Below are 24,873 nucleotides of genomic sequence, written 5' to 3' on the forward strand. Positions count from 1 at the left end.
TCTTAATTTATGAAAACTTATTTATGCAACGAATTTGCCATACCAGCAAATAAGAATACTGGAAATCACATTTAACTGCATTGTCAAATTTTCAACTCTTCAGTAGCAGACGTGTCAGCAAAGGAAGCAATCTGAGTAAAACAAGTTTGTCCTGATCCCATTCAAATAACTCACACTGCACCAAAATAGCATTTGATGACCTTTTATTAAACATTTTAATCACAACTTTATTGTACAACATTCTTAGATTTATTAATCACAGCATGAACATCCGTGTAACAATTCTCCAGGGCAGCATATCCAGCTCACCCTGACACAAAATAAGCAACATTGCCTCAATCACTCACTTTCTCTCATTTATCAAAGCAGCGCACCATGGCTCATTTCTATCCCCAACCAACCTCCTTGAACCCAATGCCCAATACCAGAGGGGGAATAGAAGAGGGACAATCCTGCCCCTCTTCTCCACCCACCAGGTTAAACAGGCTGTTCACCCTGTCTTACTGCAACACTTTCACCACACCTTCCAAAAATAAAGCCAGGTGTATATTAAATGAACTCAATCCAAACTCACTCAGGTGCACCCCATCTTCCCTAAACTAAACTGTGCCCATATCATCAAATCCCCTATGCTCTATCGTATGAATACCCAAATTCACCAAATGCCTTGACAACCTAAAATTAACAAACTAACGAGCCTGCTCTAAACCCCAAAAACTACTGTCATTCTTCCAAAACAAATGTGGTATTATTTCAGATCACACAATACTCATGCCCAGAAAAGCCCTCTTCAAAGTAGCTAAATCTTCTAATATCCTGTACATAAACTGTTTCTTTGGAATTACTACCAAATTGTTACCTGCCAAATGTACCACCAAAATGTTAGATACCATGCCATAGCACTCTCCACCAGAGCCTATGTAAACCCAACTCACTGCCATCTGGCCTAACTGCAGCCCGGTTCACCACCCAGCGAATATAGGAATGACCCAGGATGACAACCTTCTTTCCCAAAAAAAAAAAATGTTTAATTACTAAAACAACCAAATTTATCAATTATCTAAGACAAAAATGCATTTGAAGACCAATGACCTACACTCTTAATAACCTCAATTGACCTACCTTCTCTTGTCAAATTAGAAGTCCTACAGATGCGAAATGAATGAGTTGAAAACCCCCCTCTTGGGAAACCAAGACACTGAAAAGCCCTTCTCATCATACACACAAACTGATTTTTCATTATGACCTTACTCCTTCTCAACTGAAAAAACAAATTCTATGGACTCCTAGCATGAGACTGCCATAATCTCCTACCCATCACACAGGACACAACAATTCATTTCTGTCTTTCTCCAGCACAATCTGCATGCCCCTCCCCATCTGGTCAGTCTTACATCTACACAACCATATCTCTACTGATGCAGAAAATACAGTCACATCTTGCCAAACCAATGACCCTAACAACTCTGACACCCTAAACACCCCATGGCACATCCACAGTGACAACATCACCCACAAATTATACTCCACTGAGTCACCATTCACTAATTCTAAATCCTGTAACAAAACCTTAAGCGCCAGTCTTGTCATCTGACATTGCCTATCCACCTAGTGCTGGCAACAGTACATCACCCTTTTAACATGCAAGTTACTGTCCAAGATTTTGTCAAATCCTACAATCCTGCCAGCTGCACAAATATACAAGGGCAGCCAAATCCACGCTAACCAACTTGACCACCTTATCTCACACCCAAGCCCAAGCTTAATATTGCAATAAAAATTTCTCTGACCAAACTCCCTCTTCTTCAGACAGCTACAAAACAAATTTATCAAAATCATATAAAGCCCTACCATACACCTTCTTTGTGGAAACTGCCCAAAACTGCTACACCAATTGTCTTGTTACTTCAGTCCAATCTGCCATACCTTGTCTGGTAACCCAACTGGTTTGCCTGCTGCTTCCGGGGCTAACTGACAAAATCTGAAAAACAGAAATTGAAATAAACTGTCAACAATACTGTTTCTAACACCAGCCAAATGCACAACTGTAAAAGAAAAGTTTATCAACAAACTCTGCAGAACCAATTTTCATAATACTAACAAAAGCAATCTAGATTTTGTTGTCTTTGACTGTAAAATCCTCACCACAAAGTTAAATCAGCACAAGCAAGATTCCCAACCCTCACCCAATGATGTGGCTTCTCCCAACTTTCAACAAAAAAGGCACTGACCTGGAAAATGTATGCCCAGGATTAATTGTCTGAAAAGCAAAATTAATTAGCCCTAGGAGCTTAATAATGTCCCTAATCCATGCCTTATCCTTGCCCTTCACCAAAGCAATCTTTTCCTTCAAGTGCTCTACCTTCTCACATGGTAAACAAAGCAAGCCTCATCCCACATCTACCAACAATCCCAAAAACCACAATGCCCTTGACAGGGCCTTCCACATACCCTCCAGCACTCCTTCAAACCCTTTGCCTATCAATAAGAAATCATCAAAATAAAGCACCCCCTTCTGAGTGCCCACCCTTTGCTGCCAAATCCAATAGACAGTGCTGCTAAACTTTTCAAAAGTGGCACAGGTCACTTAACATGCCATCACCATGGCCTTGTCAAAGTAAAACTTGTTCTCAACCACCATACCTAACCATGGCCACTCTTCCTGCCATACTGGTAGTAACCAAAAAGCAGATTCAATATCTACCTTTGCCAGCCATGGATCTGTAACCCCCCCCAAATGACCTGCACTGTGTTATCCAATGAGGCATACCTAACTTCAACATCTTCTAACAAAATGAGATCATTAACTGAGTTCACTTCAGTATAGGACAAATGGTAAATCAACCGAAATTCTCTAGGTTACTTTTTAGGGACCAAACCCAATAGTGACACCCTAAAGCTGACAAAGGAAGGCCAGTCAAACAGGCCCAGTAACCTGCCCATACCCTGCTCCTTCTCCAGCAAATATTTGAGAATCTCCTCCCTTCCCCACACCACGTGCAAATTCTTACATAGTAATCCCTCCCCTTTAAACCCCGCCTTAATAAAAAATACAATGTAAAATCCTATAATTAACTCATCCACCACCACCAACTCAAGAAACTGCCTAAGCATGTGCAGGAATGCCCACACCTTAATGGGTGAATGGGTCACTTAGTCTTCTCCTCTGTCCCCAGAAGGACACTCCTCCCCTATGCTCTCGAAAATTACCTTGAAATCCCTGGAGCAAAGAAGACAATGCTCCCGCTTTGACTGGAAATGTGCCTGGAGTGATCACATTCCCTTTCCAATGGCCACACTGAACAGCTGGATGTATGCCTGTACACTTTGAACAAGTGTGTGAAAACCTGCATGCCATCCATGAACAACACCCTGAATTAAAAGCCCACTGAACCCCAACACCCTTTCTAGCTTACCCCCTCTGCTAATGGCCCTAAAATTATCCAACATAGTGGCTAACCAAATGTCAGGGTGTCTAACTTCCCAACACAAGGATTGACCATCGCTTTCTGCTTATGGAACCACTGATCATACCACAACCAGGCATTCCAGGCCCACAGCTGTTGAACCTCATAAATCATGAGAAAATAATCCAAAAGTGGTAATGCCATGGAGTTATCCTTTTCCAACCAACCTGTCATGAAATACATGAAACCTAACACCCAATTGCTCCACATTCTTGCTGGCAGCTTACCCACTCTTCTCCACCCCAGGGCAGCTAAGGCCACTAAAGGATTTTTTGCTATCTGCTATCTCCAGTTCCAATAAGCATTGCACCCCTTCAGCATCAATTAACTGAAAAATATCCAATTATTCACCTATCCAGGTTCTTTAACCAAAGCCAGTATGTGAGGGGTCATAGCTAGCCAGTCCCCAGGTCACATCCAAAAATCTGAACTCCCCTCTTGCTGTTGCTACTAACCCCCTTTAATTATGACCCTAAACTTCCTAATGACAACCCTAAGCTACCCTTCTTACTCAATGTACCTCTCTGGACCTGTCCACCCTTGACTAAATCCCACCTGATCCCTCACTGCATTTACAATTTCCCTAAGCTGCTGAAATGGTTCCCCACTTTCACCTACCCCTGGGCTAGCCCCAAACCCAAGTCAAATATGTCGCCTAAACTCCTAACAGGATATCATTACCTGCAACTTTATCATGCACTGCTCCACCAGATGGAACCTCCACTGCAGTGCTTTCCTTCATCTGCCATCTCTGCTTTCCCCAGGCCATCAGATGCTGTTTGATACCTGTCCCTGCCTCTTCCATCTGGACAAACCAGGTTCCTCCACTGCAGGCGACTCACATGTTGGTGGCTTCCAAAACATCTCTTCTACTCGAGATACAATGGCCGCCCATTTTTGCCTCAAACTCTGCATTCCAGCCATCTGCCAAGAAAAGAAAACATTAAGAACTCTGCACACTACAACCAAAAAAAGAAAATCCTCCTACCTTTGGATTAAAATACCCTTTAAAATCCAAAGCTGCCTAAGCCTTGAGTCCCTCACCTCTTCAAGTGATACCTATCGCACCCCACTGTTCCCTTGTTTTCTATCTCCTTAACGACTACATCAGTTGCCTACTATAGCGTGACTGTATGAAATTAAAATATAGCATTTTCTTTAAGGAACATACTGGGCAGAGATGCCTCAAACAGCTTCTAACCAAATATACTACTCAGCTTGAATCAATTTGTATCTCTCCCTTAATCAATCCAGTCCAGCTTTAAACAGCTAACTAGAATTAAACTTTCCCTGCAGCTGGTAACACTTACCATCAACCCTAACTCACACCATCTTCCTTGACCATTAATCGTGCTACACACTTACACAAATAACAGCCGATACTCATCCCACCTTATCTTTGTATGCCTCCCCTTATTATCCCACTTAAGAAGCTGATAGGTATGGTCCTGTGTATACATGAGCTAAACCACTGCTCCATTGACTCTGTAAAGATGTGCTAACCATGCAATAGTACAGAACACCCTCTGACTTCTAGCAACTTTCTTTTTGTTGAACAATGAGGAACTTAGACCTAAAATTAAACTCAAACTGAGGAACATCCTTCTCTTAATGAGGTACAGTTGCAAGGTATATGCTAAGGACATGTCTGCCTGAATGCAGTCATGGAGCTCTCATTGGTGTTGTTGCTTTAACTGCCCTTCTGTGTATACAGGGAGATATAACAAAACTAACACTAAAAAGATAATTCCAAAGTATGCGTGATGTAACTCCTGAACCAGCCTTGTAAGCATGCTAAACTGTAAATACGATCCAGCCTCTTTTCTTTTTTTTTTCTTTTTTTTTATGTTAAGTTAAGAAATTAGCACAATTCCCTTATTCTCTCGTGATAGCAAAAAAATGAATGTGGGTGAAGTGTCCACCCATCCTCCTTATCTTCCCCGCTCTCCCCCGACAACGGTTAGCACTACACCACTCATGTGCAGTGAGCAACCATTACTAGGATGTGCCTCACAGCCTGTGAAACACACTGACACTCACGGCTCAGCAGGGAACCATCCCAGCAGAAAATCCACAATTTTCCTCTCCCCCCACCACCAATGAACTACCATAGGGGATATTGCCCCACAATACTACATCACAATGACACTACTGTGATTCAAGTAACAATGAATGAACAGGGGGAAAGAAAAAAAAAGTTTTGCTCACACCTAAATCTGATCTCCCAACCCAGCTACCCTCATATAAAATGCAGTTAGCCTCTCCTTACGCTTACCTCACTTCCTCCACAGCACTCATACTTCAAACTTTAACCCTTCCTTACCCACTAATCTAACTAAACTCTCTCCACCTCCCACTCACCTTGACATCCACCCCCCCAACAAAATCTATACACCTCTACTACCCATCCCCACCTTTCCTCTAACTACTTTAAAGCATCTCTGGACAAATTGGTTTGTTCCCAAACATCATTTATACGTCTTGCCATGCTCACTGGTCAGTATGCCTTTCAGCAATCCCTAACTGGCATTTATGCCCCTAATCTGTCTTCAGACTTCTTTCTGTTCTGTGTCTCTTAAATTATGTTATTTTGTAACAGAAGTATGAATATTATATCCAGTGAACAACAACATTACAATTAGCAGATTTTCTTCTTAAGATATGTAATTATTCATTTTTAAGTGTCTGTTATCAAGATCTAAGGGTTTCTGATTTGGGGCCATTGTCCCTCATTCCTTTTAACTTTTCCACAGATTCTCATTTACAAAACCATAACATTTTATTTGCAATGAAACAGTAAGTATATAAAATAACCACATTTCTGAAACAAAGCATTAAAATCATAGCATTGCATAACAGCATTTGGTACTAAAACTGAAAGAATAATGCAATGTTTAATCACTTCACCTAAATTTAGCACCTCATGCTTTGCCCTTTCAGCTAAGGCTCACCTCCATGATTCAGTAGACCATTCAAATCATTTATAAGTAATCAATTGTGAGCTGATGTTAAGCTGATACAGATCTTTAGCAGTATTTTGCCTTACTTTCACTAGTTAGATGTATTTGTAAAATGATGTGTTGTTATATGTGGGACATTTAAATCTATGACAATACTTATTTTGCCACCAACATAAAATACATGTCCTTGTAGTTTTGCCATGTGAATATGTGTATTTGAATTTACCATTCACTGAAATGTGGTCACATGTAAACACATAGTGAAAGAAGTATTGTGCTTCTATATGAGGTGTACTATACAAGCATTACATCACTGATGCTTAGTAGGGGTTGCTGTGAGGTCATAGATCAAAGGACACTGTATGCACTGCTATGATTAATACAAATCGTACTGACAACCTAAGGAGAATTACCACACTGTATTTTCTGATCTGGAAGTGGTCTCTGCAGTGGAAAAAGTAGCCCTTTTCCTTACAATATGTAGTGACTTCAGAATTGATACTACAAAGGACACTGTCCCTTGTATTTCAGGTAAGGAGGTAAATTAATGTTGGCTTTTTGTGTGTTTTTCATCTCCTTTTGAAGTTTTTTCATATTTATGGATTTCATTCATATTGATTTTCTGTGTTTGTGACTCATTACTTTGAATTTCTGCAATGGCACTTTCACGAAATTGACAAATCTTTTCTGATTAGTAAATCCAAGTGCATCTACAGTTTGCAGCTGTTTAACCATTTCAAACTTTGCAGTTTGGTAATTTAAAACAGAATAATAATTCAGACCAGTTAAACCCTAATTTGTGGGATTGTTTTCGGCACAGATATATAAACTGGATCCAATATCAAAATATTTGTTATCCTCTTTATTAAATTGTCACCTGCATTTATTTACTAGTGTTTTCTTTATTTTGGTAATTCAGTTATACCAGGTAGATGAAACTCAATTTAAGCAGATGCTCAAGGAGAAAATCTCCATGAAGTATGCAGTATAGTAACAAGCAAATAACATATATAGCATAAAATATGTCAAAATAATAGAAGCAGACATCTATATAATATGCTATATATTTTAACATTCAAGAATGCATACATGTTCAATACACTGTTAGTAATAGGTTACAGAGGATGAAACAGATTGGTTATACATCACTACATGGTAAAGTAAGAAAAACAGTCTTGCAGATCCAAAACAGAGATAAGAAGGAAGACATTAAAGATGGGACTACAATAATAAACGAACTTCAGGGAATGACAGGTACAGGAAATGAAGAAAAACGTAGGAAGAGAAAGTGGCAACTAGAAAGCCTCAGTGAAAATGAAAGAAAAAAGTAGAAGTTCTCAGTTACGTGGTGTAGAGCATGTGAAAAACAAAGGGAAGAAGGGTGATGAGAGAGGAGGAATAGGAGTGATGCAGATAGGAAACTAGAATGAGCAAAGATGCGTGAATCAGTAGGTCAGCTCATGTGGTTGTTACATACATCAACCAATTTGGGCATGGAGGCTGGTAAGCAAACTGAGGATTAGGTTTCCCAAAATAAGGCATAAGAAGAAAGAAACAAGCCAGGAAATGGCCACGAGTAATACTGTGTACATGTGAAATCCAGAACAAGGACACACTGGTACACATCCAAGTGAGCAGTTCAAGAAACATGCTTTATTTTTAGAAAATATGAAACAAAAGTAGCAGTTACAGGTTTAACTCTTTTGTTCCTCTCAGCAATGAAACTTCCTCAGAATGATGAGGTGTGTCAAACATCAAGCTTCAATGATGCTAAAAGGTGAGTGGCACTACAATTAAAGTCAATTAAAATGCTCTAATACTATAATTAAAATATTTTAGAGCTGTCTAAAAGAAATAGATGACAGTACAGTTATCTATCTTTCTGTTTGTCTTTCCCATATAAAAGGACTAAAATCTTATGCAGTCTGTGACAGTATGTTTCTATACCAAACAGAATAGCAATCTGAAAATTATTTGTAAAATAAAGCTAACATTGGTGGTATAAATACTCTATCTAATAAACATGGGATAAGTGCAGTGGCAGTTTTCACAGATATTTTATGTTGTACCAAGTCTGGGGTATTCACTACTGTATGTCATGCACACGTTGTATAAAAATGCGATATTTCTACATATATTGAAAGGTACATCCTCAACAAAGCTGGCATTATTATACATTTGTTGCAAGACACTGATCTTACTTTCATAACAGGAAACTGGTTAGATAAAAAACTTGAGTCCTTATCTTGTAGACGTAATGTTCCACAGATTTTCTAAGGTGCACCACCTCAGAACTGTCAAGATTGGGGATAGGAAGCCATGCTATTGTCACCCTCCTCTATGACTAAACTAATGTAAAGTTAGGAGATACCAAATACTTTGACTATGTCTTGAGTACAGGGGCAAGCTTTGGGGTCCTCCTCATTTGCCACTCATAATATATCTATTAACTTGAGAAAATGCTTTGTGAGCATGAACATGCTTGCTGTTATGTTACCTAATATTTGTATTGTTAAATGAAATTCTCATCTGTAAGTGGTTCCTGCTACACTGATTTTTTTATTACTAGACTTGTTGCTTACTGTACCAGGATTTACCTTCACTTGGTCTAAATTACTTTTTGTAAGCCCCTCCATTCCTCTTCCTTGCAGCTGTTAAATGCACCCAAGGTGCATCTGTAGGATTCAAGTCAATCTAGCAACAGCCATTTCTTCAACTGCCAATACACTGAAAAATTAAGCTGAAATACTCAAAAACATTTTTCCAGGTGTGCAAGCCCCCTGCACCCCCCAAATTATATAAATCTATTCTGAGACTGAACAACAGTGTATAAAAGGGGAAAACTCAACTGTTGCCAAAAGATGATTTGGCACAATGTCTCCAATCCATCAGCAGTTGAAGAAATTGCAGTGGACAGATTGAATGCATGCCACAGCTGAAGACCAGTAGCACTAATCAGCCTCTACACTTCTCCTCCCCCAGTGGCTGAGAGAATCCCCCAGTACTGTCAGGTTTTAAGAGTTCCCCCAAAAGACGTTTATTTACCTTAGCATCTGATATTACTTGTACTTTAGGATTCAAGAAATTATATTATTGCATCTGCATTGCTTTTGCATTCCAGCATTTGTCTGCTACATATTGTTTGTTGCTTTACTTTTCATCTTCTAAACCCAGGGGGTGCGAGGGTGGCTTAATGGTTAAGGTGTTTGTCTTACAAACACAAGGTGCAGAGTTTGAATCTCACAAGGAATAATTGGCTAAGCTTAAAATGGCTCACAAGGGCAATTAGCTTAGTACTAATCTAATCTATGAACTTATTTGTTATTATGACTGGATACAAACATAATAAACTGAGCTTGAACTTGAAACTGAACTTACTCACATTCTGTTATCTGATGCTTTCATTTTTGGAGCACATTTTGTGTGGGAAAAAGTTCCACAAAAATATCGACAAGGTGCTTACACATAAAAAGTCAAGAAAACACAACTAATCTATTTTTGTCATTATTTGCTTTCTCTGTATTTTCTTCCTCTCATCATTTTGGCAATACTGATTTTTGACTTTTGGGATTGGAATTTCAAGTGAAAATCTGAAAGTCAGGACTATACCTCTGTTTTATTTAATTTATTATTTGTCCTTTTAGTTTTCTAATTTTACTGCCTAACAATTGTACAATGTTTATATGCAAACATTAAGAAACATATTTGTTGTTTTTAACTTATTTATTTCCATTTGTTAACCAGGATAGTCTGACTGAGATCAACAGTCCCTTTTCAGTGGAGTCCCAGGGAGAAAAGTTCCAAATAAAATTTCAGTGTAAAAACAATTAGAAAATGAAATAACTTTTTTGGCAATTAAACCATAAAATTAAAGAACATATTTGACAAATGAAATCAAGAGCAAATTATGACCAAGTATAGAGTGATAAACATCTGTTATAAAAATTGATATACAAATCATACTCAGGGACAGTAGTCATTAATCCAACATTTTCAAGCAGTTTCATTTCTATAAATGTCTGAATAAAAAATTGTCTTTATGTTTATTACAACTGCATTAAAAAAACTCAGACTACTCCAGCATGGGTCTATATTATAACATCGAAGTCTAAAAACTTTGAATGTTATAATATTGAACCCATTCAATCGAAACACCAGAAAACCGAACAGTCAGAATAGCAAATTTTTTCCCAGGGATTAAAATTGCTGTTCCAACAAACATACATACAACTCAAGCACACCAAAATAAATAATCCACACACATACACTTCACAAAATCCTACACTAAACCAGACATACACCACTAGCTACCCACTTACCTTAACCCAAACCTAACCCTAAGGTCCCTAACTATTGCACACTCACCTTACCCGCTCCCTAACCCTAACTCACCTACCCCACCCTAACCCTTACATCCACACAATCGCACATTTACCTGACCCGCTCCCTAACCCTAACTCACCTAACCCATGCCCAATTGCACACTCACCTTCATTCGCACACTTACCTTAACCCGGTCCGTAACCTTCGCTCCACAGTTGAGGAAATAGCGAAGCTGCAGATACGGCCCACTGAATTCTTTCCCTAGGAAAGTATTCGGTGTTCTGCAGCTTTGCTATTTTAAGCGTTCGCTCTACTGGGTTCCATATTATAACATTCAAAGTTTTTGAACTTCGATGTTATAATATAGACCCCTCCAGCATTACCCTATGTATGTGAAGTGTCTCTTTTTGCTTTAGTGACTTGAGGGAAACTTTCAGTTGTATCTAAAGAAGTGTTTTCTTTGAATATATCAAATATGCAACCAGATTTGTCATAATCAACAGTTTTCTTCTGCTCAAATTGTTTATGAAATACTAAAACAGACTTTTCATTAGCAGTAGCTTTTGACCCTTTTAACCTTGGTTTGCTGGGTTCAACATTCTCAGATTTTCTGTCTTACTTTTTCTGATCTTCTTCACATTTGGCCTTTAAAGACTCATGTATTTTTCATGTCAGTGGGCATATTAACACACTTGCTGTTCATGAGAATTTTTAAGCTGTAATTTCAGATGTTTCTTTAGAGTTGTTAACTGCCCTTGGTTTAGATTTCCTGTCCTGCATAGTAACAGAACTATGACTGATTTTTTAACCTTTTCTAGGCTTTTCTGGAGGGCTGGTTTCTACACTTTTTGAAGAATTGTTAACTGACATATACTGGGTCACTAGTCATTTCTCATGGGCTCTAGTCCAACATTTATTTTTCACAAATTCAGACTTTTTGTAGTTCAGTTATTTCTGCATAAATACTCAGAATGATATTTTCTACTGACAAGTTTCTGGTCTGTATGCATATCAATCTTTTCTGTAGTTATTGATATTAAGGTCTTCTGGCACATTTCACACTGACAGTAAAATATTCTCCATCTTCTTTACAATCAAGAATTACATTTTCTAGACTAATGTTTTGTATCTAAAGAAATTTATGCATGTACTTTTGACTAGAAATACTGAGTTGCTTTAGTGTATTAAACAACTCTTGCTGCAAGGGTTTCATCTTACAGCACAGCAAACGTATAGGTGGAAATATTCTGCAATACAAATTCACCCATCCATATATTAGTAAAGATTTGCAGTAAATATATTTGATATCTGTTCTGAATTCTTATCTCCACAAGTGCAATAACTTTAAGCTTGTTTTGTAACAGTTCTGCAATGTTGCACTATGGAATTAACATTATGACACACCTTGGTTTATAGCAAATGAAAGAAAGGGTTTCAGATATTTTAGTTTTTAAAACCAAAAATTGTTTATTAGACGTGTTTAGCTCTAAATATTAGTACTTCTAAACAATCTTATATACTTCCATTTTCCTGCAGAACAGTGAGTTAGCCTGTAAGATGCTGTTTTGTGAAGACATACCACTGCATACCTTGCATTATACGGTTTCCAAAGACAGCCTGAAATCATCTCTATTATTCCTCTCACCAGTGTCTCTCTGTCACACATATTTGAAAGAGATGAGCTACATTATTTACCAAAAGACATTTTGGCAAAGTGGGACACAGGGCCTTTTAAATAATGTAGCTTCAAATAAGTTGACCATTCTTCCTTAGTGACATCAAAAGGGTTGATGTTCTCAGCATGTTCATCCACATTCAGGCCTAAGCAACACCCCAATCAATATTTCAGCATTTGATGAAATACCACTTTCAAAATAGTTGTCATTTTAATCATGCCACACTTATCATGTGAATTGTGATTTTATATAATTATCTCTTTTTTTGTTAGCTTGTTTAACAAGCCACAACACTCCTATGGTTGTTCCACACAAGTCCATACTCATCTAGATATCAGGAAGCTGCTTTGTTTCTCTTTTGTACTATGGTAGTTTCCAAAAAATCCACTCTTTTCATTTGTTTCAGCATTAATTTATTAAATTTGCCTTTTTTAATGTAGTAATTATTATGTAGTGCATAGAGTGCCAAGATTACAATCCAAAATTAGTGAAAAAATAGTCTTGTAAAGTACCTTCCTAGTTTCAGAAAGGTACTTAACTACTGTTACACTCTCTCTCAGCAGTTGGATTTTTTTTAAGTCCAAAGCGATTGCTGATTTTGTGATACTTTTCTTGGGTGGCTTCTCTCTGAGTGGCAGCAGCTAACACTTATTGCAATTACAATGTTTTTTTTCTAACTTTTGTAGTACTTGGGAGCAAATAAAGCTCCATGCACTACAAATAATTATGATCACTCTCTCATTCTCAAGGTGAATTTTTCAGCATCCGCTTTCTCTAACACATAACATCCTGGTTCTAATCAGGGACCTGATCATAATCCTCTCTGTGCCACCTTTAAATGTGACCAATTGTAATCTAACAAAATCGCTTAATGCTGTTACTTTCCTCATACTTATTACATACTATTACTATGGTACTTATGTGTTATGGCAACCAGATTTTCATGGTTGCGAATCTCACGTCCTTCAATACAGACAACTGCATAAAACAGTGCAAAGTGTTGCTAAAAGTCATTATTGCTGTCCCAAAACCTCTCCACTACCTTCACAGACAGAAAATCATTAAAAAATCCTCATTCTGTTTGACGTGCATAACGGACGTATGCTTGAATTGTCAGGGAAGCAAACTGTTGAATGGAATATTTCTACTGTGAGGAGGGAAGGGAAACACAGATGCAGGCATGATCTTTTTGCTAAAGTAAGAATTGTTTCAAAATCTGTAAACATAGTGGACAGTAAGCATTGCAATGTGAAAGTTGCCGTACAGTAATGGTTGTCAAAATTGAGGGTGGATTATGTTGATAGCTGACTATGGGTTCCTGATTCCAGGTACTAAGAACACTACGGAAAACATGTTACTGCATGTGGAAGTGCTTCTTCTGGTAGTTTGTGGCATGTTTGCACCTCAGCATATGTTTGATATTTGTTAAAAATACAAAAGTAGAGTAAAAGCATTGTGTGTGTGTGTGTGTGTGTGTGTGTGTGTGTGTGTGTGTGTGTGTGTGTGTGTGTGTGTGTGTGTGTGTGTGTGTGTGTGCCTTGTTATGTGGAGGAGGCGGGTGAGCAATTGCAGTGAGTAAGACAGCAGCCCTGACAGTTGAAGCGTGTATGCACTTTACTGCAGCTACATGACATGCTGGCGTTAAAGTGAATACCTAAACAGCAACATAAATTTTGTACTTTTTTACTGAAAACCCTGCCTAAGACAACCCTCAGTGTGACAGAAATCTTGTTGTCTGACACTATCACACCATTAACACTTACATTTAAACATCGGGAAGCAACCGTTATGATCACAAAAATCTGGTTGCAATAATACGTAAATACCCATTATATTTGTCCATTGAAAGTCCTTTTGTAATTATAATTTCATAATTATTCCCATGTAAACATTCCAACTCATTTTCATTTTATTCAGGTATTTAAGCCAGTTGCTTGTTTCACACTCCATAAAGTTTGTTTGTGTCTTTCGGCTTTTCCCGGTTAGGGGTCGCCACAGCGGAACTCCGGTCCACTAATGATTGACAGTAGAGTTTTACATGCTGGCTTGCCGGGCCTAACGCACAACCTTCAACGAAGGAACATCCGTTCATGCATGTCGCCACACAGAAGACGCTCTAACTGAGAATCGAACGGGCAACGTCTAACTGTGTGGTGACAATGCTACCGCAGCACCACCACCGCAGTAATTTTTAATTAAATATCTCCAAAAGTCTTTTTGGTTGTGAGCAACCAGTTTTAGCTCTTTTTTAGCCAAGTAATCTGCCATTGTGCTCAGAACAACGTTTGCTTTTTTCCTGTTGCCTCATAATTAATTTTACCTTTTATCAGTGAATGTCACTGCTTCTCAAATACAGATAGCTCTTGGATACAAGTTACGCTAATCATCATTTGTTGTGCCTTTTCCCTAATGTACTTTCCACAGTATATATTAATAAACAGAGATCGCTCTTGGGATACAATCCACCATTTAATATAGTCACTACTGCTCAACTGGCACTACCATCTGACAAGCAAATACACATTCTAAGCATGCAAAAACTAGTATATATGCTACACTCTTCTCAACAACGTGATCTCCCTAACTCAGAAACATTTAATCAGTACATTTCAGAATGTAAAGTAAGGAACATTTTATATTGCACCTAGCCCACCATAGCTAGAATCTGTTATCTAACAGATGAGCTCTCGGATTTTACCTCACCGTTCTCCATATTTATTTATTGCAGCCTGCATCCAACATGTGTATGGATTTTCTGCCTCTCTCCTATATTTTATATGACAATATTGACAAGTATCTGATTCTTTAATGTTCGCTAAAATATAGTACCAAGAATAACTTAAGATAATGGGATGGATATTGTAAAATACACTCAGGGCTTACAGGACTTTCCCTCCATTAAAAGACTGGTGAAGCCTGTAGGTGGTTATTCTACCATCATGGTCCATCTTTCTATGGCTTGTACTGAAGACACCCTATAAGGTTATGACAATTTTAGTGACTTTCTTTATGTCAATGACTATTTTTAGGAATGAGAACTTTTGGAGGGCAGACAGAGAACAACATGTTTTGAATGCTGGTGTTATATGACTTTATGTGCTCAAAAAGCACCAGTAAGATTTAAATATTTGATTGACCACATTTGAAATGGGTCATTTCAAAATTATTCCTGATGTTTATGTACATATCAACTCACTCAAGCCTATAGCAGCTTTTAAGTATACTTCCAGTTCACCCTTATAACTCCTTTTGGCATCCAGAACGTTTTGGGTCTGGCTTCATTTTCTAAGTGGCTTTCTAGCTAATAATATACATTATTAGAAAGTGCAAGCAGTCATTAACAAAATGACATTAAGATTGTGACCTGCAGTAGAGAAATTTATCACTGATAATCAGTTATGCATATGTTCATATTTATGTTCTTATTTTCATATCTGAGTGTGCCACATGTTATTGAGGGGTATAGTGCAATATGCCATGGGGGAAGCAGGACAATTCATTGTTGATGTTCATTTATTTAACATTATACCTGATATAGTATTTGTTGTTTGTTAGTAATTATGGAAATAAATAGTATTTCCATATGCACTCAATTCTTCAAACAACAAACTGTTGCATGACATCAGGTGAAAGCGGAGATGTTGTTGAAGAAAATTGTCTCTCAAATTTGCACTATAAGTGGCACATCCTGTGAAATATTCAGTGTTATTTATATTGCTAATTATACAATTAAGCATATGTTTTCATATTTCTGTAAATATCTCAATAAACATGTACTCAAAGAAGCATTACTTATCGTGTGAAAACTTATATCTGGTTAACAAAAATGTTCTGGCAATATATGTGTAGGCTATACATCTTCCAAGATATGACAAATTGCTTGTGAAAGTATAGCAAAAATATAATTTTTGGTTTGCTTGCATTGAAATATATGTATTTATAGAAAGGCTAAGTATGCACTGACTACTATTACTGCAAACAGTACTTATTACTGATAATATTGCAATTTGTATAGTTTTAATCACTTTTATCATTCACAAAATATTTTGTTTATCTTATCCTTGTTAAGTTTATTTTTCAGAAAATGTTCAGGAATGTAAGTTGTAAATGGGCTACTAGAGGTGTGATATTCCACACTACGTACATGCTAATAGGCATGTAGTGTATAGTTATTGTTTCTTTCATAGATCATAATCAGTGTTTGAAACAGTCTGTTTTTCATCTTCATGAAGGTTAAATCTCCAGTGATGATGGTGTCTCCAAAAGAAAGCTTCAGCAACTCAGCACACCTGCAGACCATGTTACAGGAGCAGCAGCAAGCAGTGCTAATACAGCAGGTAAAGACATATATGCATACAATGCTGTATGTGGTTACTTAAAATGTTATGACATCCAGCTATATGAAGGCAAGCATGACACATACTACATATCCCATAATGCACTCTCAACCTTTAGTTTGAGAGCAGCAGTGTTAGTGGAAAAGCGTCCAAGAAGTTTCTGTCCTTCTAGAAGGAACTGGTTTTAATAGTCAATTCAGTGCTACTACAACACACTTAATATCAACATAGTAATGTGAAATCACAAAACATTGACTCTTTCTGCTCATGCTCTGAGATAACTCCACGGAACAAGCATTCATAAAAACTGTGTTTTTGCAGGGGGCTTGACCCCTATACCCTCCAACACCCTCTGATAATTATATATAATAACTCTGTGAATACACAGTCCTCAAGGAAGGACATATTCCCCTTCTCAGGGTTTTATCCTTTATCACACAATTGTTGACTATCTTCATTTTTGCACGACAAGCTGCCCTCAGCAAGTACGGCAAGTGCACGGCTACAAAAACTAATGTAATAGTCAAAAACAAAAAGCCAGCACAGAGTGGCATGTAGAATTCAAATTTAATATGGCAACAGACTGGTTTTGGCAAAAATTACATTAATTACAATAAACTGGCAAGAAAAACGGATTGGTTGGTCACAATTGCTCATTAAGCCCCGGGGGAATAACCCACCCACTTTAATTATCTTAATTAAACTGTAATTAAACTGGGTGGGTTATTCTTCCCGGGGCTTAATGAGCAATTGTGACCAACCAATCAGTTTTTCTTGCCAGTTTACTGATTAATTTATAATATGGCTATCTGTGGAAGTTTTGTAACACTGAAGAAGGCTATGTAATTTTTGCCAAAACCAGTCTGTTGCCATATTAAATTTGTATTCTACATACCACTCTGTGCTGGCTTTTTGTTTTTGACTATATCTTCATTTTTGACCAAAGTGAGTCAATAATACAGAGACTGATCATAGCCATGATGAGCGAGCGGGAGACTACAATATCTCTGAGGAGGGTAAAGAAGCATCATATCTCCCTGGTAGCTGGAGACATAATTATCAATTAGTAGCGTAGCTAGTGTGGGGTGAAAGGGGGAACTGCCCTGGGTGCAAAGTGTTAGCACAATCTGATCAGCTACCCATTATCCCAATTGTTCTTAATGCAATACTTGCTTTTAAAAGTGGGTATTGCATTGATGTAAAACCTGAGCATTGCAGTGCTCTTTGTGATCTAAATGTAGCAACTGCTTGCTATATTTGTAGCAAGCAGTTTGCTAAAGTTTAAAATAATTTTTTTTTTACTAAAATCTGAGCACCCCAGTGCTCCATGAATGGTATGAACTGTAGCAGCTGTTTGCTATAGTTTAAATTTAAAAGTTTTTTTTTAACTATAATGTTAGGAAGGATGGTTTGAGAAGGGCATATAAACAGGACATAAATCCCTATTTTTTGCTCTTCACTTAAAGAGCTTGTGGTAGATTTAGCTTGTTGAGGTGGTAGATTAATTTGTTTGTTTGTGGGACTTACACAGGATGTTGGTTGAGCCAGCTACACACCTGCTATCAATGCAAGAAAGAAACATTTTTTTTATTTATTTCAGTGTCGTCAATCACTAAGGACAGTACTATTATCTTGTACTATCCCATATATACTGTATGAATTTTATAATTTTGATAGGGTCTTAAGACAAAACGGTTTGTTTAGGTTAGCTTACACACTCATTTGCCTAAAGAACAAGTGAATGAATGAATCAATGAATGAATGAATGAATGAATGAATGAATGAATGAATGAATGAATAAAAAAGAATAAAGAAAGCACTGTGATTTATGTAGATTATCTGAGTTAGATAAGAGCAGGATGAGTAAAGGAAGAGAGTATAACGAACAGTAAGAGTAACTACAACCTAATTATGCTACAGTCTGTAAAAAGCAGGGGTTGGGAGGGTGGCCTAAGGGGTTGGGAGGGTGGCCTAATGGTTAAGGTGTTTGCCTTACAAACACAAGGTGCAGGGTTTGAGTCTCATAAGGGATAATTGGCTAGGCTTAAAATGGCTCACAAGGGCAGTTAGCTTAGTACTACTCTATGAACCTATGAGCAATAGCAGCTATCCAATAAACAGTTAAATAGCACAATTTGCACATGATGGTAGAAGTACTTTAATGTGCTGTGGCTGTGTGCAGCAGCTTTGAAGGTTGACATATTTCATCTGCAGGCACATATTTGAATTGGGGAAAGATTGTTGACCTCCATCTTGACCTGTCCTGGATTCAAAAGATCTTCTGTCATGCCAAATGGGCTCAAGGACCATTACTACTACACCTGGCATTATATAGAATGAGTATCAGCTAGAACACAAGGATGAAAAAGAGGAATACCTCTTCAGCAGCTATCCTCCACAATTCCTCTAGGCATTGGTAAAAAATACTCCCTTTATAGAGGTACTACAAGTGGAGGCCAAGGAGGACACTGAGATCCTCCAGAATGGAGACCCAGAGGAAGGGTTTCATGGAACCTTATAACAGAAAGAAAAGAAATGCTATTTCATAGGTTGGCTGATTTGCATAGCAAGTTAAGGTATTTGCCTAATGACTTCCCTGAAACAGACAGAGGTAGATGCTTCAGGACCACAGGAAAGAATGTACAGGATAAGAAAATTTAATTTCAGGGATAAATGAACTGACTCAAAAAAGGGATCAGGGCAAAGTTTGAGGAGTATTAGATTGACATTAGACATTAGAGTATTTCATCTTGATAGAGGTTCAAAAAACACCTGAACAAAAGAAGAATGTCTTACTGGTCACAGATCTACTTGAAAGGTGTACACCTATGCTGTAATTGTATCTGTCTATGAGGGGAATCAGAAATCTAAGTAATGGATTTAACCATTTTATTAGCAATCATTTTAAACAGAACAGCTACAAATTATAGAAAAGCATCAGGAAAGTTTTGGTATCTCCCATAAACATTAGAGTCATTCCTCTCAACTGTCCAAATTTTGACAGATTGTCTAGATTTTTCCCTCATATGTTCCTCATAAAGTGTGTACTTTTCTGGCAAATCAGTAAGGACTGAAGTCACAAAATAATAATATACATTTCAGTTTCAGACTTCATGTCATTCAGAAAATGCATGCTAACAGAAACCCTGTTATTCTAACAACGTTTTAAGTTTATAAAAGCAATATTTAAAATCTATCCACATTTTTGGGCCTTTGTCCCACCATTATTTTAAGCTTTGTCCAGATTTCTTAGATTATCAAGTTAAGAGGTATGATTACAGTTGTTTGTGCTTTAAAATTCATTAATGAAAACAATATAGAAAGAGAAGTGGTAAATTAGGGAAGAAGGCATACACACTGCCAACATGGGAGAGGCAAAAAAGGAACCACAAAAAAAAAAACAGAAGGTAACAAGTATCATGTCTATGGAACAGAAATAAAAATGCTTGTTCAAGTGGCATTAATGGGAAAAAAAACTATGGTGATATTGTGATAGCAAGAGAAACATGGTATATAGAAAGCCATAAGTGAGATGCAAGGATATCAGGATACACAGTTTAAAACACAGACCAGATTGATAAAGTATGAGTAAGGTAATCCTCAATGTAAAGACCTCAATTAAAATAACCAAATAAATGAGCAAGCAGTCAAGAAGAGAGAGAGAAATCACTGTGGGTCACACTGCAGAGCAAAAATGGCAGAATGTTCTGCAAACTGTATACAGAACCCTTCCTCGTGGTAAGAAAGGACAGAAGAAATATTAAGAATGCATTTTAGGACGGATGATGGCTGGTACTAATAGTGTAGGATGAAGGTCTGATGTTAACTAGATGATCTTGCCAACCTGCTCTGTTTAGTAGTACAATAGTTCTTCGTGCTCAGTAAATATCAAGCATAGAACAGCTAGTACTAGAGCCTGCTTGAGAAAGAACAATTCAGAATGGGGTGTTTTCAGACTGGGTGGGTGACAGGATGTCATCTTGAAATAGTCCACTGTTTGGGGGAAAACAGTGGAGTTTACAGCTGCTTCACGTATACAGCCACTATCTCTGCAGCATGCATTTGTCCAAGTCAGAATGTGGGACTGCAAGCCAAAGAGCAATTTGCATTTTCACAAAACTGTAAACATGGGTACTCAGAGCAGAAGTAGCTCCATCACTGGAATGGTAGTCCTGCAGTGTGTTTGATTGTGAATAGTCACCACCCTAATTCCTTTTCTGGAATGGAGAACAATTTGTGACAATATCCAAGTCTTATACTATTGCAACAGTCCTCCCTGGAAAAAAGAGAACAAATATATGAGCTACACCCCACAACAGTAGACATAGACTAACAGTGATAGAGAGAGAATTTTACATCAATAATATCTATCCCCTAACAGCACCCCTGCAGTATTGCCCCTTTGTGCATTCCCAGAATATGTATGTAATTTTTTCACAAGGTCACAAGGTCTGTCAGGACTGCTCTTACTGTGCTTCTTTCCTGAGAAAGTGAACACAGCATGAGGTAATGGCAACATCCACTTGTTAATACCAGACGTGCACAGTTGTCAACAAGATTCTGCCTTTTGCTTGGGATTCATATGTGTTGTTGATACAACAGACAGGCAAATGCATTGTGTACATAAGTCGGAAGCCCAGGTGGTATACTGCTGTGCGCATTATTTTTAAGAATCTAACAAGACTGTACTCTCTCTCTCTTGTCCTAGAGTATATATTGTACTGCGCTTCTGGCTAACTTCTAGACTACTGGCCGCAATTCCTTCCCATATAAAGTTATGAAAAAGCAAACATATGCAGGCTATTTGGGTCCCTTAATGGTACAGTAGATGGGCAAAACCTAATAACCATTTCTACAAGAAGCCTCTATAGCTATTCCCATTACCCCACCTAATTAATGCTTCTCATACCCCCTCATTATATCACCCCCCCAAGCTGTAAGACCCCCAATCAACTCATTCATTTTTTCCCTCTGTCTCTACCCCTCCACCTCAAACACTCACATAATTTTGTGTGTGTGTGTGTGTATGTGTGTGTGTGTGTGTGTGTGTGTGTGTGTGTGTGTGTGTGTGTGTGTGTGTGTGTGTGTGGGTATGTGTGGGTGTGTGTGTGTGTGTGTGTGTGTGTGTGTGTGTGTGTGTGCGTGTAGGTGGATATGTGTGTGTGTGTGTGTGTGTGTGTGTGTGTGTGTGTGTGTGTGTGTGTGTGTGTGTGTGTGTGTGTGTGTGTGTGTGTGTGTGTGTGTGTGTGTGTGTGTGTGTGTGTGTGTGAATACAAATACATATATTTTGTTTGATTTTCCTAATATATATTCATATTTTTTAGTGTTGCTTAGTCTTTTTCTTGTATGTTCTACCATGTTTTCTTGGTGTGCTGTTTTACACTCTTGGGGTGAGCTTCAGATATGTCCACATGAATCATTGCTCTACCCTGATTAACACATTTCAATAATTAAATAAATAAATAAATAAACTCCATAACTTCACAAAGCAGATACCTTAATTTCATTGCTGTGACTGAGTCACTCTGATATGCAAAGAGTGACGTCAGTGAATGTTTTGTGTCTTGGCTTCAGCCATGTTGTTGTCACTGTACTATAATGGACATTGGTAATGAAGTGAAAGAGTATGGGGTGAGGCCTGTAATGTATAAACTGAGAACTTCACTTTAAATAGCAGTAAGACTAATCTGCATATTGGGTGTCGCATGGATCTTCCACCTTCAGTTGTTGCTTTCATCATAGTAAATGGCACAGACACATCTAGACTGGCTGTTCGTAGTAAATACTAGGCTAGATACCTTTGTGTGCAATTTTAAGCTTAGCCAGTTTCCCTTTTGGTGCTTGAATTAACCTATTCTGTTTGATGTTAGACTGGCCTTACCTATCTCATGGTCGATAGTTATATATTACCCCTTGTAAGAATAACTAGGATCATACCGTAGATAATTTGATGGGATCCATTCATGGGATAAAGCATTTAGGAGCTGCCTCTGTCCATTAATAGTACAGGGGCAGTCCTGGGGTAAATTTGCTATTACCCATCCAGAGATCCAAGTTGCATTTGAACATGGACAGGAATGAGTTTTGTTTTACATGGATTGGAAGCATGTTTCAAAGCAGTGGTATCCTGTTCAAGATGTATTGTCCCTGATGCCGTTTGACTTGTTGATGTGCAGTAGGTCTTTTAGTATTGGGTCAGGGGATATCTTATATAGCAGATACAGGTCTCCTCTTAGCAGTCTGTAAGATACAGAGTATAGTAACATGGCTTAATCTGAATTAACTCCTGCAAAAAGCTTTGAATGTGTGCAGAACATCAGAATTAACTAGCATTCAAATGATGGTGCTTACAGAGAATCTGAATGCATGTAAATAAATTTGAAACAAAAAGAGTAATGTGACATGGAACAAACATTGCACATCAATAAAAAGCTTGGTCAAGTTTTTGGTCATGATGATGTAGTTAGAAATAATACGCATTCAGCTGAACAGATTACATTTTGTTTAAGATGTGGTTACCTGCATGAGTACAAGCCTTGTCCAGCAGTAAACAAAGAATACAGAAACTGTAGATTGTTTTAGCAATAACTAACATTCAGGTATGTGCAGATCTTTACACAAAGACCCAAACATGAGTTATTGTTTTTATACAACAAAATTTCTTACCTTTTTTTTAAATGATGTCATAATATACCTCTTCTCTTCTGTTCTCTAGTGCACTTCTCACTGATGTACTCTGCATGCTTAGGATACGTACATGTTGACAGTTATAGAGTCCATTGGTGAAATTCAGTTTCTTCCACTTTTTTAATGGAAGTCAAGAGTGTGCATGCATTCAGATGACTATATTAGGATGCTTGCTTAATCCTAGCATGCTCAAGCAATTTTTTTCATTGTTATTTTGGGGAGCAATGAAGTGTGTTAGCAAGATTTTTTTTTTGTGTGTGTGTATTGTGTGTGTATTGTTTGATTTCAGTATCCCTGCTTAGCAACATGCATAATATAGTGTCTGTAACTTTTACCTTCAATAGCTGCAGCCATGGAGATTTTTATCATTTCATTTTATTTTTCTTTTGTGATCAGATTTGTACATGTGTTAAGGCTACATTTACAGTGGGCATGCCAATTTTTTTGCCCAATCAACATGCATGCTTTTGAATAATACTTGAGTGCTGCTGTATACATGCTACTGTAGCTCCACTCCACAATTTTAATATCCCCACTTCAGCATCAGACTACAGAGCAGTTTGTATACTAAACCCTTTAACTAAATTAATGGAAAGTTCACTGCACTATTCATGGAATGCATCTCAAAATATGAACTACTTTCACACAGACAACACATTTTTCAAAGCAAATATAGCACAAAACAACTGTTTTTACAGTAACTAACTCCATCTATGAGGGAATGGAAAAAGGGTAGTGAACACATGACATCTTCATTGACCTAAAACAAGCTATTGGATCAGTTATCGATGACCTTCTAATCTAAACACTTGATAATATTGCTGTAGGAAGCAGTACCGTTGGTCAATCTTGTGACCTCTGTTCTTTTATATCTTCATTAGTAACTTATCTTCAGACTTAACAGGCTTAAACTGCACCTTTTAGGTGGATGATATAATTGTACTGCATTCCAATCACTCACTTCACACATTGTAAGATAAAGTGCAGCGTAGCTTCAATTCATTATAGAACTGGTTGGTAGAAATGCAACTTGTAATTAACTGCAAAGACTACTACTATATTTTATTGGCACACATCAGAACATAAAATCAAACCACTCACTAAGCAATGGATAGATAGATAGACAGATAGATAGGAAACAATCTCTTTCTAAAAGATACAAGCGTTAATAGATGAAACAAAAGGCAGAGAAAATCTTTGCAAGTGATTGATGCAAATAGGTTCATAGGTAAGCACTAGGCTAGCTGTCCTTGTGGGTCATTTTAAGCCTAGCCAGTTTCCTTTTTTGTGCTCAAAATAACCTGTCCCATTTGGTTGCAGATTGGCCTTACCCATCCTGTGGTTGATAAGTGTGTATTATCCTTAATGAGAATAAATGGGATCGTACCATAGATAATTTGAGGGGACCCATGTGTGGGATAAA

At 37.7% G+C, this 24,873-nt stretch overlaps 1 protein-coding gene across 3 annotated transcripts in view; it reads left to right on the forward strand.

Annotated features, from left to right (window-relative positions):
* The window catches only part of FOXP3 (forkhead box P3), a 733,303-nt gene that overhangs the window by 450,632 nt on the left and 257,798 nt on the right, over positions 1–24,873 (forward strand). For all 3 annotated transcript variants that reach the window (XM_044080123.1, XM_044080122.1, XM_044080124.1), the window contains one exon: positions 16,659–16,763. In XM_044080123.1, coding sequence (XP_043936058.1) covers positions 16,659–16,763 — 105 coding nt within the window. The remainder of the gene's footprint in view (positions 1–16,658; positions 16,764–24,873) is intronic.

Source organism: Protopterus annectens, chromosome 8.part0 (genome assembly GCF_019279795.1).
Source record: "Protopterus annectens isolate FY-2018-M chromosome 8.part0, PAN1.0, whole genome shotgun sequence".
Lineage (NCBI taxonomy): Eukaryota > Metazoa > Chordata > Ceratodontiformes > Protopteridae > Protopterus > Protopterus annectens.